At 39.5% G+C, this 12,662-nt stretch overlaps 1 protein-coding gene across 6 annotated transcripts in view; it reads left to right on the top strand.

Annotated features, from left to right (window-relative positions):
- Positions 1-12,662, top strand: part of aopep (aminopeptidase O (putative)) — a 90,019-nt gene that overhangs the window by 28,469 nt on the left and 48,888 nt on the right. For 5 of the 6 annotated variants that reach the window (XM_085181198.1, XM_085181192.1, XM_085181193.1 and 2 more), the window contains exons 7-11: positions 2,962-3,172; positions 5,014-5,120; positions 10,448-10,550; positions 10,761-10,868; positions 11,470-11,513. In XM_085181198.1, coding sequence (XP_085037324.1) covers positions 2,962-3,172; positions 5,014-5,120; positions 10,448-10,550; positions 10,761-10,868; positions 11,470-11,513 — 573 coding nt within the window. The remainder of the gene's footprint in view (positions 1-2,961; positions 3,173-5,013; positions 5,121-10,447; positions 10,551-10,760; positions 10,869-11,469; positions 11,514-12,662) is intronic. The other variant, XM_085181197.1, reaches the window with a different exon arrangement.

Raw genomic sequence — 12,662 nt, 5'->3', positions numbered from 1 at the left:
CTCATATGCTAATGTTAGCATCTCCTGCTCCAGTGAGAGCCTTTGTTTGTGTAATCAGGAATAACATGGAATTAGATTTGAGATGCTGTCTCGGAAATGATGCTCATAAGACCCCATTGTATGATGTTGACATGTTCCTAAATAACTGAAGGGGAGGGCCTGCTTTCTGTCTGATGTAACAATCCCCTGGGAAATAAAGAGTAGTTGTGCTGTTCAGATATCTGATTTTGTTTTCCTCTAAAACAGACTGTGTGGCAGACCCGGCCTAAGCTATGTCTTTACTCACTGTTTTCCTTTATAATTGACTTAGCTTGTCACCATAATTAGGTTATGGCAAAGAAAAAATAACTCCTCTGTCATCTGGTGGTTTAAGATGGTAATCTTTCCTTGATGAGAGCATCTCATTTTACAGCTTACTGTATTTCATCAATAGCAGCAATATGGAGTCTTAGTCTTACTGTCGGCCCAACAAGTCAAGCAGTTGCTGCTGTTGTGTCTCAGAAGTTGAAAGTAAGACCACTCTGCATGGGGCAAATGCTATAATCTGTGGTCTACTAAGCCACACATTATAGCATCTTTAACATATTTGTCACATGAGTGGGGTGGTGTGGCCTTTTGAAAAGTGCATTTCACTAGGACCTGCAGTTTGCCATAAATTCTCCCACCGGTGTCAGGTCAATGGTGGTTGGGACGTTTAAGATCTAGCGAGTGTGAAAGGAACTCTAGACAGTCCGGTGTTGTTGTATGAGCCAGGAGAGAGGGAGGCCATTCATTCGCACCTCTGTGACCCCTCTCTCATTCTTCTGAAGAAGAATAGCCTGCCTCTCACGCACAGTCAGCCCTAAGCCCCTCGGGGCATCAACAGCCTGTTACATAAGAATGAAGTAAAGAATGCTCCAAAAAAGTCTTCAGCCATGACCTTGGCTTTGATAGAGCCCTGTGATTGGTCCTGCTCTACTAGTGCAAAATCACTTATTTATTCCTGTGATACCAAGCTTGATATGGATGTTGCTGAACCTGTAATAGCAAGGACTAGCTTGGTGATAGTATTACTCCTCCCCCCCCCACCCCCGACTGAAATATTCTTTTTAAACGGCAAATTAAAGTTTTACTTTTTATCTGTCCATGATGAAAGGTTAGATTTTCAATCAAGTACAGATACTATAAAGGAACATGCAAAAGTCTTGAGCCACCCTACATTTCTTTTTATATTGCTAGGAAAATGGAAAATAGGTGCTGCAATTTATTGACGTGTACAGAGTTTATAAAATTCTGACAGGCCTGAAAGTCAATATTTGGTGGGACTACATTTGCTTCTTTTTTTTCCTGTTTCTTAATAACATGTAATCAGAAAATATTCACAAAACTTCACTTGTTCCACATTTTATTATGTTTCAGCCTTATTCCAAAACATAATAAATACATTTTTCACATTTTTCTATATTGTACTGAACAAAGGCTCTGAGTATTTATATATATGTTATATTTTAGTTTTTTTATTTTTAATACATTTCCTAGAATTTTAAGCAAATGTTTTCACTTTATGGGGTATTGTGTGCAGAATTTTGAGGTGAAAAATTCATTTAATACATTTTAAAATAAGGCTGTAACGTGACAAAGTGTGGAACAAGTGCAGCGCTGTGAATATCTTGTTGGTGCAAAAATACTATTTTGGCTTCTTTGGCATTTTAATAGATGCAATTAAAGAAAGTGAAGGAAAGAATGTGTTTTATGACATGCTCCTAGTAACAAAGTGCCTAAAGGTATAATTTAGTCTATGTTAATTGGTTCTTTGCTAAGTTGTTTGTCATGTGTAGACACAACATTGGTTCATCCCTTGAATTAGGTGCTTTTTTCTGTTTGACTGATTCATGGGTCAGTGTTAAGTGGCTTAACAAACAAAACATTCACCCATTTTTCACCCTAAAAATGGGTGAAAAAGTAGGCAATATGTAAAGAAAAACTTTAAATAATACATGCAACAGTCATTATTCTCTGCTGGGTCATAATTAATAAGACCACAAATGTCGCCTTAAAAAAATTATTTCTTTCTAAACGTCATTAAAACTAAAGTGTATTTACTTAATTAAGAAGTAAGGGCTTGTATAACAAGATAATTAGTCTTAATTTAGACTTTAAAATCTATTATCAAAGAATGGCACAAAGGGAAAATATTATCTTTTAATTTGGGCAAAAAAATCTTGCTGTTTTATCCCTTTGTACAAGCAGAAAAGGCTTCTTATCTTTGGCATCACTAAAAGCACTTTGAGGATTTGTTTGAGTAGTTACTATCTGAATGTTTTGCATATACTACTTTTGCATTCATATCAAGGGTGCACCTAGGTAAATATCACTTTCAGTGTTTGCATATGCTTCAAATACACAGTCTGAAGTGTTTTAAATATATCTAATATTTATTTCGTTTTCAAAAGTCACTGGCATTGGCATTATAAATCTGTAAATGTTGGAAAAAACCTACTGAACTTGCGTAATTCACTTTTAATTCAAATCATTTTACCCACTGTTGTTTAACAAGTCCAGTCCTGGGAAATTGTGGCATTTAGGTTTGGCAAGCCTTCTGCATGAGTAAGTTGCCCTTCTCTAAATGTAATGAAGAACTTGAGAAAAGGATGGGCAGTTTGTTCACTAGAAAATATGCGGGGTTGTGTTACATGACAGGTTAAGGCCAAATTTTCTATAATCCTAGGTGTGGAGCGTTACGTCAGCATCTTGATCTTTCTGCACAGAAGAACACTAGATCTCTGTGTCTCTGTTAGTTTAATTTTTTCTTGACTATTAATTCTGATGTCTGCAACATATTTTCTCATCTTTCACTCTGTGAACCTCCTAGATTACAATATTTTTATCAAAACATTGCCTAATATTTATCTGTGATTTGTGCCTCACACTCCTTTTTTTTCAAACATGCTATTATTGTGTCATTACTTTTGTCTTCCTCAGCCCCCATATAATTTTCCTGTCCCAGAGTGTGTTGTCTGCTGGGAGTCCAGGTTCTGAAGAAAGTCTGTCTCTGTGTGGATCCAGGATTTGCCACGAGATTTCCCACTCCTGGTTTGGCCTGGTTATCGGAGCCAGAGACTGGACTGAAGAATGGATTAGCGAAGGCTTTGCCACCTGTCTTGAAGATATTATCTGGGCCCAAGCACAACAAGTATAAGATAATGTGTTTTCCACATTAACCACTGTATGACAGTAACATACAATCATCGGCCACCACATTAGCTACACCTGTACAGCTGCTGGTTAATGCAAATATTAAAGCATATAAACATGTAGGTTAAGACAACCTGCTGAAGTTCAAACTGAGCAGCACAGTAAGGAAGAAAAGGGATTTAAGTGCCTTTGGATGTGGCGTGGTTGTTGGCAGCAGAGGGGTTGGTCTGAGTATTTTAGAAACTGCTGAGGAACTCTACTGGGAATTTCCCACAAAACCATTCCTAGGGCTTACAGAGAATGGTTCAAAAAACAGAAAATAACCAGTGAGCCAAAGGACAGAGAAGAATGGCCAGATCACTTGAGCTGATGGGAAGGGAACAATACCTTAACAACAACTTAACTTACAGCAGCAGACGTCAATGCTAGGTGACATTCCTGTCAGCTACGAGTAAGACACTAAAATTCACTAAAAACTCATCAAAATTTGACAATAGAAGGTTGGAAAAAACATTGCTTGTCTGATGATTCTTAATTTTGCTGCAAAAATTCAGATAACAGGGTGAAACTTTGGTGCAAACAACATGAGCGCAAAGATCTTTTCTTGTATCTGTGGTTCAGGCTGCTGGTCCTGGTGTGGTCAATATTTCCTTTGCACTTTTTGGACCCCTTAGTATCACCCGAGCTAACCATATCATACCTGTCTGTGCCTGCTATTCTGTCAATATGAACCAAAGAAAAAGAACCAAAACAACTCTGAAGGCAAAAGGAGGGCCAAGCTGGTACTAGCAAGGTGTACCTAATGAAGTGGCCAGTGAGAATAAAGGCAAGCGGGTGCCTCTGAGAAGATAATCTTCTCTCATTATAAATGATTTATATGTAAATAATTTGAGTCATTAAAAACAAATACTACTAAAATATCATATAGCAAAATTCATTAAGTAAATAAAATGCGGGTCAGTATTCCAACCTTTCGTCTGTTCAAACATCACTGTGACAAAAACATATGTTAAACTTTTTTTTTTAAAAGGTAACTAGAGAATATTGGAATACAAAAAAGCAAAAACAGGAAATAAATTCGAAAAATCACAAGAGTTGGCCAAACAAACAAAATTTTCTCAACCAATCACAACATCAATTTACACCTCTTTAGGTGTAAAACCACATCAGTCGCATAGTTGATTCGTTAGTAAAAAAATTTCTAAAGATTGTTTTCCAAAACATTTTGACGTCACATTTTCCCAAAGGTCCTTCAACAACCAGATGGTTAATTAAGGATCCCTGCAAAAAATATAAGAGACTAAATAGATAAAAGAAGTGGGTGTAGCATTAATGTTTGCAACACTGACTTCAGCTCTAATCTTGTAGTTGATGGGGCTACAGACCTAATCCTCCCACTTGTATTCCCACACCATCTAGAGTTACACAAGTGCTTTTCTTTTGTCTGTGATGTTAAATCTAAACACCTTTATGATATGAACTTTACTCTGCTGAAAGGATTTAATCACATCTGCTTCCAAGTGTTGCCAAACTGAATAACAGAGGGGCGCTTCTATCGCAGTGTCTTTATGTTTTTGCGGAGTTTACCATATTTAGCTCTTTTCGATGTTGTTTTATCTTGTTTTTGTTTTAATATAGGGCTGTTTTAATTTTATGTTTTATGTGTTTTATTTATTTATTTTGCTGTTTTCTGTTATTCTATTGTTTTAACTTATTTTCTGTACAGCACTTTGTTCCTGTGCTGGGTATTTTAAAGTGCTTTATAAATAAAATTGGATTGGATTGGATTTTCATCTGGCAATTTTGCATTGACTTTTGTCCACGTGTGTCTCCCTCCAGCTCTCTTTAGAGGAGAAAACCGAGCAGTTTGACCTGAAGGCACTTCTGAGGTGGAGAAGACTTTCCGATGAGTTGCAAAACTCAAAAGAGGAACTTCAGATCCTCAGGTGTGTGTCTTTATACAGAAACACGTTTTTGGAGGGTAACTAAACAGCACCATGGCAAGAATCAAAGCCCTTACCTGAATTCAATTAATTGTGCATAGTCCACTTCTAACATGATGTGTGTTTGGTGTCTGGCCATAGTCTAAGACACCAGCTCTTATCACCACTGATGATGCTCAAAATGAAGTTAATGTTCGTTGGCAAAATTAGGTTTTTAATTTGTTTTATTGATTCAGTTACCACCAATTTTTGCATCATGTTATGATTATGTTGACCCTAAACAGTTTGCTAAAATAAAAAATCCATATACAATGAGATAATTTTTTTTTTTTTTTTTGCAATGAACAGATTCTTTACAGTGAATGTTATCTTCTATTTTCAGGCCAGACTGTGCCTAGATTCTTCTTAGTGTCTGCACATGCAGACACACACATGAACGTAGAGTCTAGGCATTCCAGGGGTACAGGTGTGGCAGGTGTGGCAATAAAGTATATCCAGGTGTGCTGTACCGTCATGTCTTAGAAAAGCTCACATCACGAGGAAGGCAAGTGTGCGCAAACACATAAATTCAGACAGACGGACAGTGTGGGACCCACACCCTGCTCTATTTCATCCAGGGTGGAAGCAGAGTGTCATCGGGGGATTATAGCTGTAAACCCCAACAAGGGCTTAACCCTTTAGCTAATGAAAATGCTGTTGATTTCTCTGTGCGTATTGCAGCTCTCATTAGACATTAAATCACTGGTGGTTACACTTGTAATATTTATGGATATTCACATTCACTTTAACAGTGAAATTCAGCCTGCTTCAAATACTTCATGTGGTGTTAGTGATGTTCTTTATTGGTGAATTTACCTTTGTTTTTAAAACTTTTATGATTTAAATTGTTCCAGATCTTTAAGACTGCTGTCTGATAACGTCTTTATTTGTGGTAGGCTTCAACATGGAAGGAGCCATGGCTGTGAATTACAATGTACCTTAAAATAAGAAGCTGGCAGTGCGGGAAAGGGTTAAATATACATTGGAGAGTGGTGTCGGTCAGAGTGTTCCTCCACAAGACAGACACATGGGTTGTTAGAGAGGATCAGGCTTAGGTTTCTCGTCACCTGATGGGGTTACATCAACAACATCAAACTTTTTACAGTATGTGCACACACACATGCACACATGCAAGCCTGGCTGCATGTTTTGACTGACCGCTACATGGAAACATGGTGTGTTGCATTTGTAGTGAAAAACACGCTATTGTCAAAGTGGCAAATAACTCCAAAAGGATTGCCAAAGCAAGTTGGGGCATAAATGAACCCTGCTCACAGGCTTAATGATCTTAATGATTGAACACATTTAGTCTGTGTATATGTACTTCTATAATGCAGCTGTTACTCTGCAAGTGCTCCTGTTTGTGTTCCTTTACTTCTGTCAGCATGTACATTTTAGCAAAGCTAATTATTGTTTGTTTACTTTCAGCAGAGCCCGTTGTAATTATAGTGCATCTACGCATTTCGTTATAACATTTTATCTTCTGAGTCCTTCCTATATAAAAACTCTTTATCAGCTTCTAGGGATGAGCTAAGACATTCGCTGCCAGTTATGAGGTAAATGCAGTCATTGTTCATGTAGTTTGAGTTAACTGATTTGTAATGTTGAGTGCCTTTTAGTGCCCAGCAAGTCAGATAAAGCTGTGGACATTTGACGTGACACCATAGTGAAGAATGGAATTCGGCATACAGTGTGTGTCGATGGAAAAATAAAGTTTTACGATAGTAAATGACTAATGACTCAGTTATTACAGTTGACGTGGAGCAGCTCTTCTAGTTTCACCTATAATTACTACTAAATTATAGTTATTTTTCCAGCTGAAATTTCCCATATAAAAATTCATTATAACAGTTTTTTTTAAACAAACAGAGTTATTGAGTTTTTTGTTTTCCATTTGAAAACTGTTGTCTGATGAAGCGCACAGCAGTCGAGATTAACCTTGATCTTTATTCTTGATCCTGAGGGTAATACAGGTGAGGCAGAACCTCAACTGTGAGGTTTTTTGAAGCCTTGACCACACTGCAGTCCTTGGGCAAGACACTTCACCCGTTGCCTACTGGTGGTGGTCAGAGGGCCCGGTGGCGCCAGTGTCCGGCAGCCTCGCCTCTGTCAGTGCGCCCCAGGGTGGCTGTGGCTACAATGTAGCTTACCGTCACCAGTGTGTGAGTGTGTTTGTGAATGGGTGGATGACTGGATGTGTAAAGCGCTTTGGGGTCCTTAGGGACTAATAAAGCGCTATACAAATACAGGCCATTTACCATTTACCATTTATGGAGTATGAATTGAATAACAATTCCTGAAAACTGATAACTAACTCAAGGATGCTGCTGAATGTCCCCTCAAAGGTCCCATGTGACGCAGATTTTTGTTTTCTTTAAACTGGCTCCCTGGGAAGTTTAAGGGTTCAATTTAAAATTTTGGTCATCACGGTTTGATGCCTCCACATATCAGTGAGCTACTACAACCACACATAACACCAAGATCTATTAGGTGTATTGGCTGTACCAAGATCCAAGTTAAAGATAAAAGGTGATTGTGCTTTTGAGGTTGTGGAACCTCATGAAGATCTGTGGACACTAATGATACCTTTAAAAAGTAACTTAGGAACCACCTCTGTCTCTGTCAGCTTGCCTTTATGGTTTGTTTTTTTTTTTAAATCTATTTTAACAATTTTAGTTATTGTATCTTAGTCTGTACTGTAAAGCGCTTTATGAATTTTGTAGGGCCCTCAAAGTTCTGACACAGATCACTCTTTCATGTGGAATACACAACCTTTGTGCCTAAGTCCACATGTAACTTCATTTGCATTAGAACCACATGTACATAAACACCAACTCAGTGTCACAACACAGTGAAGACTCTCTAAGGATCTGCTGAAGGGAAGGAAAGGAAACCACAGTGGGATATATACAAAGAGATGTCCTCACCATACACAAATGCACACACAAAGGCTAAATGGTAGGTTTTTCTTTCCAAGTTCAGTAGGTCACAATTGACACCCCATGATCCAGCAGGGGCCCCAGTGGCCAGTGTTTATCAGTCCATTTCAGATGAGTTATATTTAGGGCAGCCTGGGCCAGACGCCATTCTCCCTGCTGATTTACTGGGCTGCTGGGAGCGCTGCTCTACCTTATCCGGTTTCCACAGTCAACCCAGTGTAATTTGTCAGGATATGGCTCACGGAGCTATAAACCTCTCGTGTGTGTATGTGTGTTCTCGTTTGACATTAAGTTCTGTCAGTAATAGCTCCTGATTTCCGCTCGCTTTTTCTCTCCCTTTCAATCTCAGACACACCCAGGTGTACGCACGGCTACGCATGCACACACACACAGACAAACACCCCCCTTCTCACTGCCCTACAAGTCAGATAAGAACGCCATTTATTCTGAAATACATTTAGCTATTACGAGACGCTGAAGGCAGCAAGCACCGTTTCCTCCTAAAGTTTTAGTTAATCATCCCTGACAAAGACAGGCAGCAAAACCCAGGGATTCACACATCAATAAATCCCTTATAAAGAAGGCTGAAGTCCCTTTGTTTAACATGACAGTGATGAATCAACATTTTTTCTCTCCGTAGTCTGCTGCTAGTGTCTCTGACATAAGAAATGGTTACATTTTCCGTGGAAAGACAGTACATGTTCTGTCGCTGTTTTCATCTTTTGTCCTAATCCTTCTTTTTCCTCTCAGACCCACAAACACATACACACAAGTTCTCAGGGGTACAGCACATCCCGCTGTCTTAAAAAGAGTCCATTTCATCTTATCGCAAGGAACAGACAGCCACAGGCTGAAATGGGCAGGTGACTGGACAGAGAGCAAGTTTTAAAAAAATCCAGTGTTTAAAGGAAAATGTTGATATAAAGGGACCACATATAAAACAAACACTATATTGCATATTTTAAGTTTTAACTTGTAGCCCGTTTGTTATATCCAAATGTGTTATTCATTAATATACAGTCACTGACAGACTGAGAATAATGAAAGTCTTTATTTCTGGAGAGTCAACATCATTAGTTTGATTTTCTGAGGCGGATTTTCCGAAATCAGGTCATTTCCATAGCGATTTCTCTCGCACAGCATTTATATGACATGCATACATCCACACAAGTGGGAACACGCCCTCAGATGCATGATGAAAGTGCTTGAAAGAATGACCAGTCGGTTTAGAAATTCCAGGAAGCTGATGACTTCCTCTCTTTCAGTACACTAAGCAAACCAAACATTCCTGTCTATCTTCTGCCCTTGATTTCTCCCACACCTCCTCCTTGTCTTGTCCTCAGCCCTAGTCTGCTTTACCCCCCTCTCTTCTGCATCCTGCCTTCCCTCTTCTGCTCACCATGGCTGGGCAAACACTTGTGTAAATTAAATATTTGACCAACTTGTGGCTCCCTGCTTAGGCTCAAGTCAAAAAATTAAACAGTCACATGTGACTCTCTGTGCCTTTAGCCTTTCCGATCGTCCATGTACGTGTGCGTGTGTGTGTCTGGCCCTGTCATGAAGCGGTCTTGTGGAAAAGTGCAAGCCAGTGATGAAGGGTGTATTGATTGGTGGGCCAGGCGCCTGCCGTATCGACTTGGCAGGAGGGTGATCCTTCAAGGCCTTCCTATTGGCACACTGAGTTAATCTGCTCATCCTGATCAATACCAGCTAACTAAAACTATCATTGCACAGCTTCCCATGTCAGGGATTTGTTTGTCTGGTTTTTTATTGGTTTTATGCGTGTTTGTTTGTGTGTTTTATGGAGGTTGAGGGGATGATTTGTATCTTCGTGACGGGGAAAATGAAACCCAGAGTGTGGCTCTTTTGTGCTGGTAGTCAGGGGGTGCTTTTTTTGTGCGCAAGTGTTATATGTTCGCTCCATGACTCACGGGCAGTAAAAGTTAGAGCACAGCACTGTGAGGTCATATAAACACTATAGTATGCTATTATAAATCCGCAGTTTTATTTCCAGCCTGCCTCTGGCAAAGTGTGGCAACTTGGCAATGTGTTCACCATTGAGAAATGGCCTGAGCGGTGCCATTTAGTGTTGCTGACAGTGTACTCTTGCTCTGTTGAAATGGTGGTTTTCCTGCAACTAAAATGTCTTGAGAGCAAGATAAAAAAAAAAGTGCTCCTGTTCTCCAACATCTCACTACTGTTTTACCTTCTAGTCTTGTCATGTACCTGTGCACAGTACTGCTGATGGTGTGTGCTGAAAACCTCGCTTTGTGTGCTGTACGTCCATCTCTTCACTTGTCCAGTCTTTCTGTGAGCAATTTTTTCTTCCCTGCTCTGTTTGCCCTCCTGCAGACCTAACATGGAGAAGACTGGTCAGGTCAGTGAATCTGGCTCCTCCACAGTTAAGCATGCCCTCAACCCTGAAAAACCCTTCATGCAAGTCCACTACCTCAAGGTGAGACTAATGTCGTAGTAGGAAGGTAGGAAATGAACAAAGAAAGGAGGGAATGAATGAAGACAAATAAAAGAACCAGATCCAATCAAAGTATCGAATAAACTTATAGTATCTCTTTGTTTTGTTTTTTTAATTTCTGTGAGCTTTCTTGTTTGGTGCTATAGACGTTTGTCTGTAATTGATTGTTTGCATGTCTTACCCTTTGTCCAGGGCTACTTTCTCCTCAGGTTCTTGGCCAGTCAAGTGGGAGAGCAACAGTTTATTGAATTCTTCCAATTATTTGTGAAGAAATACCACGGCCATCTAATTTTGTCCCAGGTGAGGCTGGAAACATATCTCTGCTGCTACTTCAGAGGCTGCTGATAACATTTTAGCTCACGTGTGAACTATTTAATTCGACCCGTCTCTCCAGCACATTTGCTGCTTTTATAAATTATTGGGAGGTTGATGTAAACCTGATTGCCACATTGTTACAATAGCTTTCTCTCATATTGATGATTGTACATCAACAGAGGCACATGTGTTTATTCTGGTGGGGCCACAAAGCTGAGTGATCCCACCTGGAACTGTGGTGTGTGTGTGTGTGTGTGTGTGTGTGTGTGTGTGTGTGTGTGTGTGTGTGTGTGTGTGTGTGTGTGTGTGTGTGTGTGTGTGTGTGTGTGTGTGCGTGCGTGCGTGCGTGCGTGCGTGCATGCGTGCGTGCGTGCATGCGTGCATATGAGTTCCACCTGGCTCCTGTTACTTCAGTCGCAGATTGAGTCTTCCCACTAAATAGAGGAAGTAACATAAACACTGTTTAACCTTGTACTCTTGACTTAAGATCATGTATGCCTTTCTCTTTTCTTTTTGTCTTCCTCCCACATCTACCTAAACGACTCCATTTCTGCTTGTCTTTTTTTTTTTGTTCTGTTTTAAACAGGATTTCCTGCAAATGTTACTGATTAGCTTTCCCGACATGGAAAGGTATGTTGTTTGCTATGAGAACTCTCTGCAGTGTAATTCATGAATAATGTAAAGATGCATTAAAACCAATTTGGTTTGTACTATAGCAGGAGTAGTCTTAGTTTCTAGTTTCAGACAAATAAGAGATGTGTTTAAAGATTATTATTTTTTGTTTGTTTCAATGTAGCTTTTAAACTTTCAGTGGCAGATGTGATATGTTAATCGATTTCATGTGAAATGCGTTTGGTCCCACTGTGGAAATATGGCAAACTGAAGCATCCAACACCAGTTCTGTTAGGTGAACAGTCTCATTCACTCTCATATTCACTGAAGTGTAAAAGGATAACTGCTCCTCCTGCTCTCCTCCTCTCTAATTCTCTCTCACTCTCTCTGCACTCTCTTAATCATTCAACTTTCTTTTTCTGCCGATTGCCTCATTAACCTCTTCATGTGTCTTGTCCTGCTGGCACACGTTTTTTTCCTTGTCTGTCATTCACATGCTTTCTCCCATTATCACCCCTTTCTTTTCCTACTCTTCTTTTCTCGAGCATCTATTTGTCGGCTCTCAGTGTTTTCTTTCTGCCTTCTCTGTCATGTGGAGTGTGCTGCTGCTGGACGAGAAGAGATTGATTGAATTAAACAGAGGGAGTTGGGCAGAGTCAATATTTGGATTTGATGCCTCTTTCAGTAAACAGCTCAGTGAAATAGAAGGGTTTAAGATTAGAATAGACAGTTGCTGCTCTGGGTCATGGCCAGTCTTTTCGTGATGTGAGGTCATGTATCCTTGGAACAGTGGCGTGCAGGGACTTTTACAGAAAGGCAACTAGAGACAATCCCAAACCTCTCACTCCCTGACCCCGAGCACACACAGAAATCAAAAACATACCATGCACGTTGCCTGTCTGCTCTCCTTTCTGGCTGAAGAATTGTAAAATATTATTACTTCTATAATTAAGTAAATATTTACACTATTGCCAAAAATTATATACTATTAGCTGACAATGACAAGTGATGGAGGAATTTTTCAAGCAATTCCTTTAGGAAGCAATAAAACACAATGAAAACACCTCATTGCACATAAAACTGTATTTTTGGAAAATTGTGCGTAAAGTATCAAAATTCAGAATAATTATTCTGCAGAAAAATGTTCCCCATCATTTACTTTGTTTA

The sequence above is a fragment of the Neolamprologus multifasciatus genome, chromosome 12 (genome assembly GCF_963576455.1).
Source record: "Neolamprologus multifasciatus chromosome 12, fNeoMul1.2, whole genome shotgun sequence".
NCBI classification, from domain to species: Eukaryota; Metazoa; Chordata; class Actinopteri; order Cichliformes; family Cichlidae; genus Neolamprologus; species Neolamprologus multifasciatus.
This window is presented reverse-complemented; position numbering and strand designations above follow the sequence as displayed.